The sequence below is a fragment of the Neopsephotus bourkii genome, unplaced genomic scaffold, assembly GCF_033783945.1.
Source record: "Neopsephotus bourkii isolate Nb327-2 ecotype Australia unplaced genomic scaffold, CSIRO-AGI_Nbou_v1 NB_1630, whole genome shotgun sequence".
Classification (NCBI taxonomy): Eukaryota; Metazoa; Chordata; class Aves; order Psittaciformes; family Psittacidae; genus Neopsephotus; species Neopsephotus bourkii.
Genome location: NW_026902105.1, coordinates 1,880,691 through 1,900,413, shown reverse-complemented (window position 1 = coordinate 1,900,413; position 19,723 = coordinate 1,880,691). Strand labels below are relative to the sequence as shown.

The window sequence follows — 19,723 nt, the reverse complement described above, 5'->3', positions numbered from 1 at the left end:
AAAATTAGAGATAACCCGGAGTAATATTAGCGAGATGAAGGGGAATAATACCCAGCAGAAGGAGAACACTACAGTGATTTAATTGGGTCTTCTTTATGCCCCTGTGTAGCAAGCTCCTGCTTCCCCCCCCCGGTGTAGCCCCACGTTATCCTTACCGAGCTCACAAAAACCAGGCACCTAAGTACTCGTGGGTTTGTTTATTCCCTTTTTTAATTCTTAATATACAGATTAACTAAAACCAGGCAAAACCTAAGCGACTTCTGTCTTCCACCCGACATTTTATTTAGATGACGCTTGACAACCGCTCGGTGATTGCTTTGTTTCTGGGCTGCCGGGTACAAACGTACTAATTCACTCGAATTAATCAGCACCCTTATAATTCAACCTTAAAAGTTGTGGTGTAAAGTTCGTTATGTGTGAAAGCCTGTGGCTGGCTGAGATCAAGACGAGCCCCTGCAGCCCCGCGCCCCCCCCCCCCCCCTCAGCCCTGGCGGCCCCAGCAGGGAGCTGAGAGGGTTCCCACAGAGGAGGGAAAACCGCGCCCTCCCCAGGCACCTGAGGAGAAGCAGGGCGCGGGGAGGAACGACTCGGGGGTGCCTTTAATGGTGGGCTGGGTGCGGCGGGGGCCGCAGGGCTGAAGTATAAAGTGAAAGGAGAAGGGTGAGCCTTTTCGTGTCTCGGAGGAGTGGGCTTTCATGTTCGGCGGAGCCGTTCTCCTCAGGCTCAGGCCGTCAGCCCGCTGCCCTGCCTGTCCCGAGGGCCGCAGCACGAAAGGGGTGGGGGAGGCAGCGTGGGGCGGTTGGTGCGGCGGGTAGTTCAAATCTAAGAGAGGGAAAGCGGCGGCGGCCGCACGCGAGGAGCCGGTGTGGGTGGAGAGAAGCGAAGCGGCTCCTCACTAAGGGCAACGGGCTCCAGAGCCGGGCGGCGAGCTGCTGGAGCGGTAGGATCCCCGTTCCCTCTAGTCTGCAGGTCCTTGCTTTCAGCCCTCAGGGAGTTCGGCCAACCGGCTCAGCTGCACTCGGTGGTAGGGGGCCTCTATGCTCTGAATCCTGTGCCCAGCCGTTTGCCAGATGAGAGAGTAAAGCTGTTGCTTAGCTTGTGTCCGGCATCCCAGGTGCCTGAGGGACCTTCGGGGGTTGGTCCCTAGGTAGCCGTTACCTTCATCGCTGGGTAATTAGACGTTGCAGTAAACGCATAGATGAACTGACAGTTGTGTCTTAGCTAGATAACGTTTCTCTTGCACCTCTGTCTCTACTTTCCACATCCTTTCTCACTTTAGCTAATCAGTAGCGGTAAACAATACATTGACTACAGAACCTTTCCTTTGGAAGATTTCGAGTTGCTTCACAAATTAGGGTAAGTGACCCACATCTTACAGATAAGACCTAGCTATACCATCTTCAATATTAATACCTTTGAAGACATTAATGACTTCCCTGTTTTTATATATGGATGCTTACAGAGCAGGGTCTTCAGATAATTTTACTGCAGATATGGTATCTGTTTAACCAACAAAGAAAATAAGTCTTGTATCACTGGAACTTTGCCTTTATCTGTGTTTGTTAACAATGGTGGCAAGGACAGAAAAGTTCAATGCATCAGTGTTCAGTGTGTGTTACTGGGGAATGTAAATTAGTATTGTGAACAAGCGTGACTCCATCCTAGGAACTCTGTTTAAGTTATAGGCATCATTTATCACTGCCTTCTATGACCAACATTTTTATCTCTTTAGGACACTGTAAGACTAAGCTTGTCTTACAAGGTTGTCTTACAGTTTCTTGTCTAAGAAATTATTCCTTGTCTAAATACCAGAATCCTGTTCTTAATTTAGTTTGGGACTCTAAATATGAAATATTTTGTTTTGTAAACTGCCAGGAATGTTGCGGTTGACTTGTAGATCCATTTGAGAACTACAAAATTGGTAATAGATGTGAAAAATGCATACAGCACAAGAATCTGCATCTAGAAGATAAGGATTTTAGCCCTTCCTCTGTAACTGACTTGCTTGTGTGACCAGTCTTTGCTGCACATGTGTTTTATGATGTCTAAGCCAAGGTTAACAATGCTTTCAGAAATTACCTCAAGATCACAAAATGAAAAGAGCTTGATGTATTGGATCTAGTAGATGAAAATTTCCCCTCATAAAAAATTGAGTGTGTTATAATTTAGATAGGTCATAAGAGGTTTTATTAAACATCTCTTATGAATGTGAGTAGCATCTCATTCCATTATGAGAGATGTTCATCAACTCTGAAAGCCTTTCCCTTCTGTAGCGTATCTGTAAAATGAGACTTTTTGTTAAACTAAATTTTCATTTTTACAAGGAAAAAAGTGTATGCAAACCTCAGCCGTATACAGGGACTTGCTGTAAAGAAGTGTAACGGACTTTGTTCACTACTGTATTGCGGCAGCTTTCTTAAAATTGTTTCGAAGTTGCTCTCTCAAAATCAATCTAGTAAGTTTACAGGCTCCTCCTGCTGGGCGCTGGCGTATTTACAGCGTGTTTTTAGCTTTTGCTTGAATTATCAGCCTTCCTTTAATTCTGCTATTCTTTTCTCCCCTACAGCTGCAAAAACTTGTTTTTCTATGATTTTTATGTTATTTGAAGCACAAGTTTGCTTAATTTATTTTATGCTGTAATATTTTAAATTTCCTCTACTTTCAGTTGTTCATAAGGTTAAGTGATTTCTCGCATGGAATGTCTGAGAATGAAACTTGAAGAGTGAGGTTTTCCTTTTGTTATTCCTTCAGCATGTTGGCTGAACACTAAGTTTCTAAACCTCCAAGCCTGTGCACTTTTGTTAAATGTGTGGTTAGTTTCACAGTGTTTAAGGAAAATATTAATATTTTTAAAGGTAAGTGTGGGTATGTGATTTTTGGTGTGTGTGGGGTGGGGACATTGAGATTTTGAATAGCCAACTCTAAGTAACACTCAAAGTTTAAAGGTCTATTTATCAGCGTTTTTGGTAGGAATATCTCCTGACAACATCTGCGAACTACTGCACTTCCACAGATTTCAGCATAGAAAACTAAAAGCTCTATTCTTGCAGATTATACAATGATAATGCCTTATTGTTACTACAGGTTTCTTACAGGTCTTCCTCCTTTTATGAAAACAAGAGATGTGCTTATGTGGTTCTCTGCTGTTAGTGTAAATGATCATCTGAAGAGCAGCAACAAGCTACAAAGACTCTTCATACCTTTTTCCTATATTTTAAAGTTATTTTCTAGTTCATAACACAGCATTTTCAGCCTATTGCCTAAAATGTTGAAAAGTGAGGCAGATGAAACAGTAAACACTGCTTGGAGTTGGTCCTCCACTGTTAAGGAAGTTATCCCTAATTCATTTAATAATTAGCTTAATGGTATGCACTTGTGTTTCCTATTTGTGCTGTCATTTATTTCACAAAATGAAAGCGAGGAATGAAAAAAGCTCAGTGAGGGAAAAACAAATGTGAAAATAAGGTACCTGTAGAGGTAAATGGGAGAGGGAAAAGAAAAAGACCAGACTTCAGAGTTTGTTGTCATCTTGGAATTATTTTTACATACCTTTCTTTTCTGGAAGAATTTTCCTCAATTACATGGGTAGATTCTTTTGTTATTGTTGTTGCTGCTTTAAATCTATTTATTTCATACTAATACAACATGATTCTGTAGGCCTTTTTGCCAAGTTCTGTTTGCTGATCAAAATCCTATTCTTTTTGATCTTCTATACATTGCTGTCTCCTCAGAGTAGAAACCAAAACAAAGCATTTTCTATACTGCAATGATCATAGAATCATAAGATAGTTAGGGTTAGAAAGGACCTTAAGATCATCTAGTTCCAACCCCCCTGCCATGGGCAGGGACACCTCACACTAAACCCTATCAAGTGATCAAGGCCAGGCTGGACAAAGCCTTGGGTGATAGGGTTTAGTGTGAGGTGTCCCTGCCCATGGCCAGGGGGTTGGAACTAGATGATCTTAAAGTGCTTTCAGTATGGGTCAAAAAATGCTAATTAAATCATCTAAGATCATCAAAGGATAGTTCCCCCTTAGCCCCTTGGCAATTTGGGTTCCCACTGCTTGTGTTTGGTGTCTAGGGGCTTGACTAAGTCAGAACTTTTGGAATATTAGCTATGTCTTGGTATTTGATGGTTAAGACATCTTTAAAGTTTCCTGTGTTTGTCTGTTCTGAAAATTCAACCAATATTTCCAGGCTTTATGTTCCAGAATACCAGTTCTAGAGGCCAGTAACATACCCTAGTAAAAGATGCTCATTCAAATTTTGAGTCTTTCGATGTTGACATGAACTCCTACGGTTTCTGTGAGGACAGCTGTTAGACTGTCATTTATTCATAGCATTTTTACTTTGTCTTGTATTCAGAAAGCAGTGACCCACTGCTATTCTGGTTAGTGCATGAATGCCAAAAAATAAGTCTGTATTCTTATATCTCATTTCAGTGGATGCATCAATCACTTGTAACTTTTTTCTAGGGAAATATGTAGTAGTTCTTAAAAGCTTTTATACTTAATAAGTTTGAAGGAAACTTTATTTCTGTGTCCGTGATGAGAGAATGTGTATAGCCAACCCATCACTTTCTTTAAAGCGTAAAGCTTCAGAACACTCAGTTTACACACAGAACTGAGCAAAAGCAGAGAGCTTCTTTACAAGATAACATTTAAATGCAGGTAAGAATGCACTACTGTTCCCGTTGTAACTAGAGGTCAGATTTTATTCCACCCAGGGACTGTAGGGGTCTAAATAAGAGACTTATGGACTTGTGACTTCATGCTTAATCCTCTCATTTTTCTCAAGGAAAATTTGTCTAAACCTTCTTAATAGCTCCTGCGAGTTCTTAAGAACTGAACTGTTGGTGGTTGGATGTATCAGTATCGCAGTGCTAATAAGAATCTTGGTATTGTTGGAATGAGAGAGTTTTCTCACCAGTTTCAGCACAGATGAGATTAGTTGCTGTGTTACTTATTTGAAATGTTTTTCCTTGGATGAGGATTGGCAGATCAATTGGCTAACTGGATGTACATTTTAATATGCCTCGTGGTATACTATTTATTTTAATTAGTCATTCTAACAATCTACTTGATTGTGATTTATCTTTGTGTTCAACTATAAGCACTGTTTCTACCTAGGACTAATGAAAATACTTTTTGTTATGGCTGCTAGCTTGATAGATTTACAAAAGGCTTTCTCACTAATCTGAGGGTGATTTGGTGACTACTTTTATCATTTGTTTCAGAAGTAACACTGGTATCCTCATTTACAAAGTCAAAGTACCAAGCAGAAGATGTCGGACAGTAGTTCCATAATGTTCAATGTTCTTAAAAGAAATAGGTTAAAATCTCCCAGCAGCAGTTTGAAATATTCCAGTTTTAAGGACATGTGTCGCACTTCATTATTTTTGGACAGCAAATGCAATGAGCCAGTAAAAGATCCTGATGTAGAACACAGAGAAGGGCTGAGTGCAACAAGTTTATCATTGCTACAAGAGCATTCTGAGCACATTTGTCCAAATGTCCCCTTTCCTGTGTCACCATCTATTGAAAATGAAATTAATTCTATCACCTTATCAGAAAGAAAAGAAGCAAATAGAAGTGCAGATTTTTTTGAAACTCCTAAAGTGAGTAGAAAAAGCTCCTCATTACGCAGGAGGCTGCTTTTATCTAAGGCTGTTCCAGCTGACACAACTATAGGATTCTGTGAAAGACAAGCTGGTTCTTCAGGAAGCATCCCAGGGAAAATGCTCTCTTGTGTTTTGAGCTCTGAAGAAAAACTTTCACAAACTGCTTCAGATTCTCGAAAAGATAAAGGTTACAACTGTCTTACAACTAGTACTTCAAAAACTGAGGACACTATTCCTGATTGCTCGAAGAGGAGACTTTCCTTTTCACAACAAAGAACTTCTACACTAGATGAGTCCAAATGTAAGGATCCCATATTGCTAGAACCAGAGTGTTTGTCTCCAATTCCATGTAAGGATGTTATTGCTAGCAATGCTAATGAATTCAATGAAAGTGCCCTTTTAAGTGTTACTGACGGGTTGCTTAGGACTCCTACTTACAATGTGTTACCTGAGGCCAATGAGGGTAAGTTTCTGACTTCCATCAACAGTCTTGTAGAGAACTTTAACTTTGAACTATGTGATATAAATTCTCCCCCTGTTAAGCTAGCAAGTTACCCAGATCTTTCAACACCTGAGGATAGCGGATATAATTCACTTCATTTGGACAAATCGGGAGACTTATTGTCTGACCATGAGGGATCTTTCCAAGAGTTGTCCCAAAAACGTAAAGAAGATTCCAAAATTCTGGATAGTAAAAGAAAGACAAGAAAACTTGAACGAGTTAGAAGATTATCCACTCTTCGGGAGCAGGGCTCACAGTCAGAGACAGAAGATCATCATGGCAGTCCTTATACTTCAGCATGTATGTTAACAGAAGAAAGCAACTTTGTCAGTGAAGACCATGCATTAGTTTCAGAGCAGCCTAGTGGAGATGTAGTTGTAAGGCATGGAGACCTCTCAAGAACTCCAGCTCTGAAAGTAGTTCATGAAATTTGCTTGCAAAGACAAAGACCAGACCAAAACCAAATATCAGAGAATATTGATGGAACAGAAATATTTGCATTAGAAAATGTTCTTGCTGGACTTATTGGCAAGAAAATGGGCCTTGAAAAATTAGATATTTTAACAGAGTTAAAATACAGAAATTTAAAACATGTTCTTTCTATAGTTTTAGATGCGTTGACAGTGGAAAGTCTATGCAGGTAAGTACTACTGCTTCCTTTTTCCCTCCTGCCCCCTCCCCCAAAGAGAAAAATATATGTTTCTGCAAATAAATCAGAATAATTTCTGGAATAGTGTCAATAGATTTTGTTTGTTTCTAAGAAAATTAAAAAGTTTTGTCGCCGTTAACTGAGTGGCTCTTTCTGTGTAGTTTTACAAATATATTGTATGGGGGGAATTAAAAACCAAAACAAATGAAAAGCCAATAATGGGAATTAGTAAATTTAAAACTAAATCACAGTATTTTTAAAATGTAAAATATATTAACATTTTATTTAAGTGTAGGAAGTTCTTCTCATTACAAGTTCCCCAACAATGCATAGTACTCAAAACACATTTTCTGGATTTTTTTTTCTTGTGTATTTAATTTCCTCAGTTATTTCTAAGTATAGAGATGCTCAAAGAATTTTGCTTCCTGAGTAATATTCTAGATTAGTTTTTAATCAATAGAGGCTGTCACTTATTTCAAAGAGGTTAGTTAGAGGGAATGGGAGAATAGGTATAAAGGCATGGATTTTTTTGGTAACATTTAATGCATGAAAATGTTACCTTGGAAACAAACTTGGTAAGTGGAAGGAAGGAACTGAATTTTGTAAGTCAAAGATACTGTGTTATTTATATCGCAACTGTTCTTTAGGCTCTTCTGTCATTCTATACAGTGGTGTGTAAGAGTATATGAGAGCTGTATTTCCTAACAATATGATGAACTAGAATATAACAGTAGTCTGCAAAACGACCAATAGGACATGGAATCATGCAAAAATCTTTTAAAGGTAGTCTTACTAACGTGACTTCTGTACTTCTTGGCAAAAATGTGTAGGTGGGTAACTTTTTTCATTAATTTGTTCCAGCATTTGGGAAGTAAGCAAAAGTTGGCGTGAAATCATTGTACAAGATAAAAGTGCAGATAAGAGGAGGAAGTTGTACATAAAACACCTGAAAGAAGAAGCTGGGGTAAGGTTGGTCTCAAAAGTAATTAATTTTTTTTTTTTTTTTCCAAGTGTGGACCAAGACAGGTCAGAGGAAAGAGGAAACATATTGTAAAGCTACAGAAAGGTAGCTGGTACTTTTCCAACATAAGTATGTGAAGGATTCTAGTAGGAGAATGTAATAGCTTTTATTACTTTTTGACTGTCCACAGTTTGAGTACTAGTCTTCCAGCTATGCAAGACACTGCCCTGCCCCATGCCACTTGAGTATCCTGTAGGATCTCTTCCTTAACTGATTCTGGCTTTAGATCTGAAACCCTGTTCACACCTTTGTGCCATGCTTTTCCTCATTTTTTATTTCACTCTATGCTGTAGGAGGCACCCTAGACTACTTCCTGTTTATTTTCAGGACTGCTTGTGGCAAGGCTTCTTCATGGTGTACTTGTGAACATCAGGACATGTAGAAGTTTTTTAAGGGGCATCTAGAAAAGCAAGCATGTTAATAGCAGTGTGTATGTATATATATGTGTGTGTATATATATATGTTTGGGTTGGTTGTGGTTTTTTTGTTTGTGGTTTTTTTTTTTCGAGATCCTCCACATGTGTCCGCACACACTTCAGTATAACCTTGCTTTAATTGTGACAAAACTTGCTATTTCCATGCTTGCTGTTGAGATGTGTCCAAGTTTGGAAACATTAAGACTTCTGGTAGAGAGTGCTAAAAGGCAGTTGGCTTTTTACCCTGTTCATGGGACTTTGTTTTTAATAGTTCCCGTCTCTTGTTCTCTTACTAAACATAAATATTTAATGGAAATACAGGCACTATGCATAATTTCATTTCCTAATGTGTTGTTGCAGAGGGAAAACAAAAAAAGGGGCAAAACCCAGCTGCAAATTTCAACTAAAACCTTATTTCCTTTTGTGTGTATGTTTTGTTGTTTTTTTTTTTTTCTTCTCTCTGCTTGCTTCCCTCCCCCTCCCCCCCCAACTTTAACAGGAATATTTATTGAAAGCTGAAGATGCTGCCACAAGACTTAATGTCCTCAATAGATCTGCTCTAAGACCTGTTCAAGCTCAAGCCAGAACTCCTGTCTCACAAACGCCATCTTCATACACTGAAGTTACACCTAGGAGATGCAGTTCTGTTCCCCATTCAAGCAGTAGACAGGAAGAATACATCAAAGTAAGTAGCTAGGAAACTCTTCAGTTTCAGTTTTTAGAAACTTCATTTACAAAGTCTAAGTAGCTCTCGTCTCCCTCCTCTTGCTACAGGTTGCTAAAACTCTGTGCACTGATGAAGCTATAAAACCTTGTCCAAGATGTCAATATCCTGCTAAATATCAATTGATAAAGAAACGGGGACTATGTAGCAGAGAAACATGTGCATTTGAGTTCTGTATTTTATGTTTGTGTGCATTCCATGGGTCAAAAGATTGTAATAGTTTATCTGCAAAACAGAACAAAAAAGATGCTCCTCCAGGAAGTGCCCAAAGCAAAAGAAATTTAAAAAGGCTCTAAATTTGTAAGGCATGTAAGTCCATACATTTAATTCCCTTCCCCCTTGTCCTAAATTCCTAATCTTGTTCATTTTTTTTCCTAAATACATGTATTTTGAAAGTCTCAATGTGTTTTTGCTGACTTGTCAAGATAACTTCTCATGTATATATCTTAATCAATTTAGCAGACTTTTGTTTCTGAAAAAAGTGAACATTTCAAAACATTTTGTCATGTTTTACCTGTTGCGTAGTAGCTGGGCATTTGCTAATATCCGGATTATTTTAATAAAGTATCTTGAATGTAGTCTTCAATATCTGGCTTCCTGCACCTCATAGACGTTTAAAAATGCAATTTTTGTCTTAATGACAAATTAAAGAAAAATATTTTTTAAATAAACCTTTTTTTAATGGAATTTATTTATTTGCTTTAAATTACAGTGAATGTTATAAAGTGGAGCACTAGGTACATACACAAAAAATATTCCTACCTATATAAATGATGATACCTCAAAAGCAATATATTAGTTGTCTGAATTTTGTATTAGAATAATTACTTTGTTTTTCTCTTAGCCTCTGTAATGCAAGTCAAAGGAATAGCAATTTCTAAACCAAGCTGTACTATGTGAATGTTACATTGTACTGGTTTTTTTTCAGAGTTTGTCTTTACTTGAAAAATTCAGGTGATACTGTATATATTCACACATCTAAATATGCTGTTGCATTACCCTTGTTGCTTTGAACTTAGTTTTATACTTCTCCTGACTTTACTTTGGCTCCCAGATACTGGATCACCTTCATACTTCTGCTTGAATTAGAGGATTATCTACTGCTAGAAATCATTCTTTCTCTATCTGAGGATTTAATTAAGGGAATTCACTGATTTTTTATTTTTTCTTTTGCTCTTGAACTGAATATGCTGACCCTTTACAGTAAAAGAAGTCAGTCTGTCTCTTATAATACAAAAATCATTTGAGGTATTTTTTTTGTTTGCCTTTTTTTTCTTTTTTTTTTTTCCCCTGAAAATCCAGGTGACAGAAGTGGACACAGTACCTGGTCTATGAAGAGGTAGTATCAATTTACTTCTCCTACTTGCCCTTTCAAGGAGTTAATTTGTCACCAGCATCTTGTAGTCAGCTGATGTTTCTTCCTCACTCTTCTTCTGATTTTACTGTAATTTTACTGTCTTTGTAGGTAAGCCTTACCACTGAGCCATTTAAAAAGTAGTCTTAAAAAAAAAAAGCTTTCAACTAAGCACAATAAGCTGTGTATTTGCCTCTAATATTTATTAATGTATATAATTCAGTTCAGGATGTTCTAGAAACATAACTTTCTCATCTCTAACTGTTGTGATTTGTAATTTGGTTAGTACTTTTAGTGTACCTGACTTCTGTGGTAGTAGCTCCACATAGCATTTGGAAGGAGGAGAAATAACATGGTTAATAAAATGCTTATGGAAGTTTTGGTACTAAATCTATGAACCAAACATGGTATTATTAAAGAAGGGATCAGTGCAATATATCTACCAGAATCCTGTTTATTGCATCAATAAAATTATCAACACTTTCATTCTGTGCATACTGGTACTTGCTAAGCCTTTGCATTGTACTTGTTTAGGGTTAGACTGGTAGCACTTGAACTGGAAGACTGAAAAAAAGAGTCTGTATAGAATCAATTCTGAAGAAAGAGTTGAGAGGAAGGATTTGGGAGCAAGTTAGGGGTGTAAATTGGTTCTGGTATAGGCATTATTGTTTTTTAATGGTAGCATCTTGAACATCTGCACTGTCCCTCCAATGAGGACTAGGTTAAGAGGAAAAAATCTTGAATACTATTTCACAATTTTGATGAGTTTTTCTCCTGTTCTGACATCTCTAAAACATTTTTTTTTTCTCTTCTAGGTCTGTCTCACAAAAATCTTTTCTTGAATCAAATGTCTCTTGTTCAGTTAGGTCTCACAAATGTAACTATGCTCTGGTGTTCAGGTGAAATGAGTTCTCTGCTGTCATCCAGTGCTATACTTAATGTGTGGGGAAAGAATAACATATCTAATAGAGCACAAGCTATGTTACAGATACCTCATAGCCTGTAATAGTTTGGGCAAAAGGAAACAATTCTTTCCTGATATTTGATTGCTTAGTGACAAAAATGAAGGCTCTGGGGTAGGAGAGTGGAAGTAACATTTGAGTCCTTGTTCATATTCATTTTTCTATATACTGTATATCTCAATTAGTCTCCATCAGATACCACTAAGCTATATCAGTCTAGACATGAAATAAATAGAAAAGGAGAACATAGGTTCCTACTTTGTTAAAAAAAACCACACTCCCCTCAAACCAAACAAACAAAACCAAATCATCAACCCCCACCCCCTAAAAAAACCCAAAACAACAACACAAAATCAAACCCAAGAGGAACACCCCTCTTCTCCCACCCCACCCCCCAACCCAACAGTCCATGAGTGTCAAGGGGTCTAGGGATTCATGTCCAGCATCTTTTTTCTACTGGGCTGAATTAATTCCCAGAGGCTCAAGGTCAGGTACTAATTCTTACAGCTATCACAGGGAAGAAGGATGCAAAATTGGTCTTTAGCTAAAAATGACAATAGTAAAAAGTTTCCAAAAATATTTTGACCATCATTATTCTCTAGCTCAAGAATTTTTCTTACAAATGACAACAGATTGTTGGAAAGGGAGGAGTGAATTGTCTTTCACTCTGGAAGATGGGGATGATGAGATTAAAATTAATGTTCAAGACAATATTTGGTTTATTGGCTGCTGAAAGTCTTACTCTTGCAACCCTTATTTCCCTTCAGACAGGCATGATCTATAGTAGGAGGAGTGATATTACCTACAGAGGATGCCCAGGGAAAGTTTTAATCCATTTAGTTTTTTGGAGGTGATGGTTTGAGCCAGACCTGTGGGTTTAAATTCCTGAACAGAAATCTTAGAAGTAACCTTTTGCTCCTGACAAACACTGCTGCAAGAATTGTACTTCATAAATCTTTATTTTTTGGAGCAGTACCCATAAACCTCAAGGTTTGTGAGAAGGAAACTGAAATTACTTACGCCTCTGATCATTCTTTCCTTGGTGATAAGAATGGAAGATCTTAGGCAAAAAATTTGTTATAAATCTTTTGAATTGTTTATAGAATAGAGCGTTTATATGTTCTATCACTAGCTAGCTAAAAATGATTAAAAAAAATTGTTTCTTAATTTAAGGAGCTCATCAACACCTGCTGTATTATTTTGTTATTCCATATGCTGGTTATTCATTATTACCCCTTAGGCAATTTAGGCAATGTAGGTTAATTTTAATAAAAGAAGTAACTCCCTTTCTTTCTGTTTCCATAGGCACATGAAGAAATACAGCATTGTGAGATTAGAAAAGGGATTCCTGGAGTCTAGCACCAAGCTCTTAAATCAACTCATCAAATTCTGCCTTAAAACTGAATATGATACTGTCTTATGACCTTTCTGTTGGAGACCTTTTGCTCTACTGTTCACTTAACTGGTTGCCTTTTTTTTAAGCGTTGCTATTCAAGTAGCTATTCTGGTCTTCCACTGAGACTTTTTCCCCACAGTGTTGTTATGACTGAGTGGTACAAATACCCCCTCACTCTTCATTTCATTGACAAAAAACTCTGAACTGGGTCTCATCTCTTAGATACAACCTTTGTTTCTTGTACTTGTCTTAATGACCCTTTACTGTTTCTATTGGAATCTGTTCTTTGAGTCAATGCAACCAGTATTCCAGGTAAAACCTCCTTAAGATCTTGAGCAACATAAGGGCTTTCTTTTCTGTGGCAGAAATAATTTGACCAGTGCATACAAAGACTAGCATTTCTTTTATGTCTTCTGCACACTCACAGTTTAGTCACTAGATGCAGTACTCCCATGTTGTTGTCTCACAAATTTTGAAAACATTAATTTTTTCCATAAATTCTTACTGAATCATAAGTGGGTAACCTTGTACTTTGTGCTCCAAAGCTTCAGGCTTTCTTTCTCTACTTCAATGTCACAGTGATTTAGTATTTGGTGTGATTATATTATATTTTTATAAATGAAAATTCTCTGTGGTGACTCTTACATGATTTTTGATGCAAAACATCTAGCAGATTCTTTTATCACTTGTCAGACGCCCAAAGAAAATCTTGACTGTTTCTTGGGGATGATGTGTTTATTTTTAGTTAAAGAAAAACAAAGCTTGCTTTTAGTTTCTGAGCTCTGATTAGTTGAATTCTCATTACAAAAAGACTTAGCACATTTTTTCCTCTTAACTTTGACAATCCACTGTGTAGCCTTAGAACCTGCTGAAACTTGTCAGAAGCGTAAATGATCATGAGGCCTTATTGAGCTGGGTGCTAATGGATGAGTAGTAAAGAAACAGCTCTTCAGCTGAAAATATGTGTGGCTTGGCATTCTGAATGAACTCGTAAACACTGTTGAATATTAGATGCTTCATATAAAAATATTTCCTTTCTGCACTCCAAAATTCATTCTGAAAACAGTTCTGCCAGGGTGGTTGTGTCTTAATTCTTCCCCCCCGATCCCTGGCAAATCGAATGTGGAAACTGTGCCCGCATTTCAGCTGCTTCCTTTCAGTCCTGAATCACAGTGAAAAACCTGTTTCTGTAAGCTGTTTAAACATTGTGTCATGACTAGAACCAGCTGAAGCAGTAGAAGGATAATAACTTCTGGGAAGCAATAGTATCCTAGATAAACACAGTAACGCTTGCTAAAAGTTATCATTTGGAGCAGCAAGGTTATTGCAGAATTAGTTAGCAGTTGTGCAGTGGTCTTCTACTTCATCGAAAATGTTAATTATCATCCTAAAGGACTGCTGTTGCTGAAATGGGGGACTCCTGTCTCATTCCCCAGTACTGAATTGGGTGTAATGTGTTATTTGGGACCCGAAGAACATGTTTCTAGAAGTGCTCTGTTCTGCCAGGACATGGCAGATCAGTGCCTAGCGTATATGTAGACCATCACAATACAAACTGAATTTTTCCTCTGTTATGAATCCATCGCATTTTCCTGGTGTACATTTCAATTGATCAGATGCTGCACAGATTGTGGCAATGGCAACATCTTTGTCTCTTAAATGTGAATTTCAGTTCTACTGGCAACATTCTTCCATTTTTTGAAAAATTTTATACACAAGGAGAACTCTCATGAAATACTGGAATTTCAGATTCAATTTTCCTTTATACTTTTCCCATTGTCTACTCTGATGTGCAAAAACTATTATTGGGATGCCTTGCTGTTGGAAGCGTTTCTGACAAGATACTGTTCCAAGACTCTGTATCACAAATAGTGAAGGAGCACAATGAGTCCTGTTTTCTGCTCAAAACAGAAATGCTTAGTGGTGCACTGTTTATGTTCTGGACTTCCTTTATTTTAAATAATTGTCATAGAGTTGTCCAGGGAGAACATTATACAACACAGAATGGATAATAAGAAAACAAACTAATTCTTGAAATGCTTTGCTCAGTTAACTAACTTAAATGTAAAGCTATCTTAAGTGTTGAACTGCTTTTCTCACTGAAAACAGTCCTCGATTTCAAATGCTTTTCTGTTGATAAAAACATTTTATCAGAAGGGGGCACCAAAGATTTTTCTTACAGAGAACTTTAGTCATTTCCCCTCTTGCTTTAACCCTTACACACTAACTGAACGATACAAATGCAAAATGTTTTGAATAGCTTAAAGCAAGGGTGGCCATAATTCCAGTCCCTAGGAGCTTCCTTTACAGGCTGGGCACACAGCCAGGTCCTACAGAAACCAGGCAAGCTCATAGAATCATAGGTTGGCCTAAACAGTGGCTGCTGGCTCAGTTCCTCTCTTAGCCATGGGCTTAGGTTATCCTGCAGTCTCCATGCCAGCCTGGTGTTATCTACAAAACATAACTCTCTCATGGAAGTGTTGCAATTGAAGTATTTGAAAAGTGATAGTTTCAGGAGCTGGATACTCTGGATTTTATTTCCCAAATAAAATAATAAAATCCAATATACTTTTACAAAGTATGGATAATTTACAAGTCCCTCCTCAATTTACCATGATTTAAAATGATCACAGGAAAAATAACTTATTGTGTGCATCTTCTACTTAATTGATGTTCTGATGGCTTTAGTGAACAAGAAACGAAATTATTATTATTATCTCAAAACTGGAAAGGGACTAAGTATTTCCATGGAAGATATTTTAAACAATATCAGAATGGCAAGATTTTGTTAGGTTTCTGTTAAATGAAGACCAGGTGAGAATTTTGGAAAATTAATGTGTTTTTTTATCCTTTAACTAGGTACTTTTGGAGTCTAGGAAAACAATAAGTAGGAAAGTAGAATACCTACAAAATAAGAAGACTGTAATTTTGTATGCTTTTCTGAAGCATTATTGAAATCTTAAGGAACACTAATTAGTTATGGATTCTTACACCGTTCTTAACACCTATTGCTTGACACTGCTGTGTTCTGGGAGCTGATGTCCATGAAATCTGTTTCCTTTTTCCTTCCGATTTCTTTTCTTTCTTCTCCCACCCTCCCTCCCCCAAAGCAGATCAGTCTCCCAGTCTACTTCATTATGCTGCTACACAAGCAGCCACGGTGGCATGACACAAAAAGGTGGGAGGTGATGATCAGTGGGATGTGTTGTTTCAAACAGTGCTGCTGCTATCCACAAGCTTGATGCACCAGTAGTATCTCTCATTGGTAACTTAGGTCTTAGCCGGAGAATCCTGGGTTTGAGGGCTATTGTTGACACCTGTTTGACTGTAACAGATGGAAAAAAGATGGAAAACAGACTGGAGAAAGACATGCACGCTTTTAGTGTTTTTTGTTTGGTATATGCCACCTACTGTCAGGAGATGATCTTGTTAAAGGACGTGTTTGGCATTACTGGTGTATGTTATTCCTGTCTGCTGAATAGTCTTCATACACCTCTTGTGCTGGCCCTTTAGTTGGCTGGAACAGCTTTTAAGCCAAGTTCAAGGAACTGACTGACTTAAACCAAGCTACAAGTAACCCCAGAAAAAAGAAAAAAAAAAGTCATGACATTTGCTTCCACAACTAAAAGAAAGAAATGGTGGTAAACCTGCAAAGCTTAAATTAGCACAGCCAAAATGTATTACAAACCATGGCTCTAGTTTATTCATGTGAAAAATTTAGAATAGACAGTGACAGCGCAATCTTTTGTACATAGTGCCAAAATTTCTGGTACATCCCCTGATAGCAAAATCTCTGTGACAAATAACTGTCATAATTTCTTCTGATCTCTATCTTCTGTTTCAGTTGAGAGCTATGCTATGTTAATTGTAACGGGCTGCTAGGTAAAAAATCTCTCTGCTTGCTGTATGCTTATGTTCCATGGCAGTTCTTTTATCTTGTATGTGGTTTGATAGCTGTGGGTCTAGTAGTTCTTTCCTAATTTTCATATTGTCTTCACAGAATGACTTTATTTCTAACATTCTTCTTCTAACTGCAGCAATCTTGGTGAATGTTTTTTTCAATTAAGTCTTAATGCTCTTTTCCAAACTTAGAAAATGTAGTGTGATACTCTCCCAGAGTTCCAGCAGTTATTTCTTAGGACACTCACACAAATTTGTGAACAGATAAGATGACTGCAGGTATGTATATAGAATCATAGAATCATAGAACTGTTAGGGTTGGAAAGGACCTTAAGATCATCTAGTTCCAACCCCCTGCCATGGACAGGCACACCTCACACTAAACCATGTCACTAAATCATACCACAAATTGCTAAGTCGTCCTTCCAAATCTAATTCACTTTCCAAGTGTGCCTTGTATTCCCTTTGTCTTTTCTAAGACTTATATAAAACAAAGACTTATATGAAACTTTTATATAAAGTCTTTAAAGTTAAAAACCTCTAAAAACCCTTTAAACTTAAAACTTTGATGTTGTCCTGGTAGAATAAGATTATTATAGGAATCCTTTGATTGTTGGTGACATGGACAAGTCAAGGAGTATTCTCCAGTGACTATCCAAAAAGGCTTTGGGCTTGCCTTCTCTCTGACAGTCTCCTCTACTAGTAAAAAGTTTCTGATGTTGACAGACTAAAGCTTTGTCACATCTTTTTCTTTATTAGTTTAGAATCATAAAATCATTTAGGTTGGAAAAAACCTTTAAGATCAAGTCCAACTCTAGCACTGCCAGCTCCACAACTGAACCATATCCCCAAGTGCCACATCTACACATCTTTTAAATACTTCCAGATATTGTGACTCCACCACTTCTCTGTGCAGCCTGTTCCAATGCCTGACAACCCTTTTTGTGAATAAATTTTTCCTAATATGCAATCTAACCCCCCCTTGGTGCAACTTAAGTCCATTTCCTCCTGTCCTATTTCTTGTTACTTGGAGAAGAACCCGATGCCCGCTTTGCTACAACCTCCTTTCAGGTATTGTATTTGTTACTTTTTTGAATGAGTAATTAATTATGGGGATGCTCATAACTTCACTGTGACCACTGCCAGGTATCAAATACAGATTAGCACCTAAAACCACGAGTGCACATTTAGATTTAATAAAGCTATCCAATTTATGCCTTTACTGAGCAAGTCACAAGGCGACTTGTTCACCCAGCAATCTGGCATAGCTTACATGCTTGTTTCTCTGAGTGCAAAGTTGTCCCAGCAGTTTTGATCTGATTTCCCTGAGTGATACTTTAATTGGTAAATTCCTGAAAGCCTAAATTTCTGAGAAATGTGGAGAAAAGGGACAGTGACAGCGTAAAGTCCTCACTGAAAGTCCACTTTTACAAATGGCTCTTTAGTAAGGAGCAGAGGAGGGAGTTGTCAGCAGGAATGGAGAGAATCAATCTATCTTTTCCTCCCATTTGTCTTCCTGTGCAGATCTCTTTCTATACTGGCCTTATGCTAATAATTTGAAACCTATTTCTTTTTACTTTCTCTTGTCTAGAATTCTCTATCACACCTAGCCATTCATCTTTTCTAGAAGGTCAGATGCTTTTTGGGATAGATCATGGCTTTTACTGTATTTATGAAACATTCTGTAGATCTGCAGTTCTGCTAAGTTAAATAGTAATCAAAATGAAAATAAGAGTAAGGAAAGAAAAATGTGGAAAAGGGGGTAAATCAGCTTAATCAGGGACTGCAGTGGCAGGACAAGGGCTAATAGGTAAAAACTTAAACAGGGGAAGTTTAAATTAGATATAAGGAATAATTTCTTTACTGTGAGGGTACTGAGGCACTGGAACGGGTTGCCCAGGGAAGCTGTGAATGCTTCATCCCTTGCAGTGTTCAAGGCCAGGTTGGACAGAGCCTCGTGTGACACGGCTTAGTGTGAGGTGTCCCTGCCCATGGCAGGGGGTTTGGAACTAGATGATCTTAAGATCCTTTCCAACCCTAGCTATTATATGATTCTATGATTCATATCTTTGCTTCACCTGCTGGTGAACTTTTAACTGCAAAATAAAATCAAGACTGAAATGCACACACCCCCACTACTTGACTAAAATCTATGTTGTTAACTAAGATAATGAGAAAATAATGACTGATAAGATTCTTCATGAGAGAATACAGTATTTCCTGATGAGCTTAATCCAAAATGCAATCTTTGAAGCACACTACACAGAAAACAAAAACCATAAGAGTTTTATACCAAAATATACCAGATGACAGGAGAGAAAAAGGACTTTTTTTCCTAATGGACTCATTTCCAAACTTGAATTTTATCTAAGCTGAATTGTGGCTTCCACTTCTGATTAAAAAAAAAAAAAAAAACCACCAAAAAAACCAAACCCAAGAACGCATTCACCAGGTTTCTTTGTGGGTTGTCTTTATTTTTTTTTTTTTTTTTTCAAAAATTACAAGCAGCTAGGGAGGTTTAGTAATATTATACACCAAAGACTATGTTTAAACCTGCATCAAAAAGAAAAAGGGGAAGGGGGTAAAGAAGTGCAATGAACTTTAGCTTAAACATTTGAAATCATATTAAATAGTTTGGTTATGAGACAATGCAGTCTCATGTACAGTTCAGTGCAATTCTACCTGTTGGAAAGGGTTAACTTCACATTTTATGGGTGTCCTGGGTTCATCAGTAGAAGTCATTTTTCTTCTTAGTAGCTCGTGCAGTGCTGTGGTTTTGACTTTCAGCCTGGGAACAACGCTGATAACACTGATGTTTTTAGTTGTTGCTCAGTAATGTTTAGTCTGACCAAGGACTTTCTGAGTCTTATGATCTGCCAGGGAGGAGGAGAAGCAGAGACAGGGCACCTGACCCAAACTAGCCAAAGAGGTATTCCATACCACATATAAACTGGGTGCAGTTACTTAGAAGGGTCAGATCATTTCTCGGTCGGGCTGGGTATTGGTTGGCGGGTGGTGATCAGTTGTATTCTCTTCCCTTGTTATTTCCCTTATCATTATTATTATTGATGGTAGCAGCAGTGATTTGTGTTATACCTTAGTTACTGGACTGCTCTTATCTCAACCCGTGGGAGTTACATTCTTTTGATTCTCCTCCCCATCCCTCCGGGAGTGGGGGG

At 37.9% G+C, this 19,723-nt stretch overlaps 1 protein-coding gene across 8 annotated transcripts; it reads left to right on the top strand.

Moving 5' to 3' along the window:
- Positions 1-618: 618 nt before the first annotated feature.
- Positions 619-12,883, top strand: FBXO43 (F-box protein 43). Of its 8 annotated transcripts, XM_061373216.1 has the most exons (7): positions 746-1,170; positions 1,280-1,356; positions 5,237-6,762; positions 7,633-7,735; positions 8,708-8,893; positions 8,983-9,241; positions 10,235-10,292. In XM_061373216.1, exons 3-6 carry the CDS (start codon positions 5,285-5,287, stop codon positions 9,226-9,228), a joined length of 2,013 nt encoding a protein of 670 aa, XP_061229200.1. In that variant the 5' UTR covers positions 746-1,170; positions 1,280-1,356; positions 5,237-5,284; the 3' UTR covers positions 9,229-9,241; positions 10,235-10,292. The 8 variants fall into 8 exon arrangements, with proteins under 8 accessions (XP_061229201.1, XP_061229200.1, XP_061229204.1 ...); XM_061373217.1 differs by lacking the exons at positions 746-1,170; positions 10,235-10,292 and adding an exon at positions 619-660 and having other exon boundaries at positions 8,983-9,298; XM_061373220.1 differs by lacking the exons at positions 8,983-9,241; positions 10,235-10,292 and adding an exon at positions 12,554-12,883.
- The last annotated feature ends 6,840 nt before the right edge of the window (positions 12,884-19,723 follow it).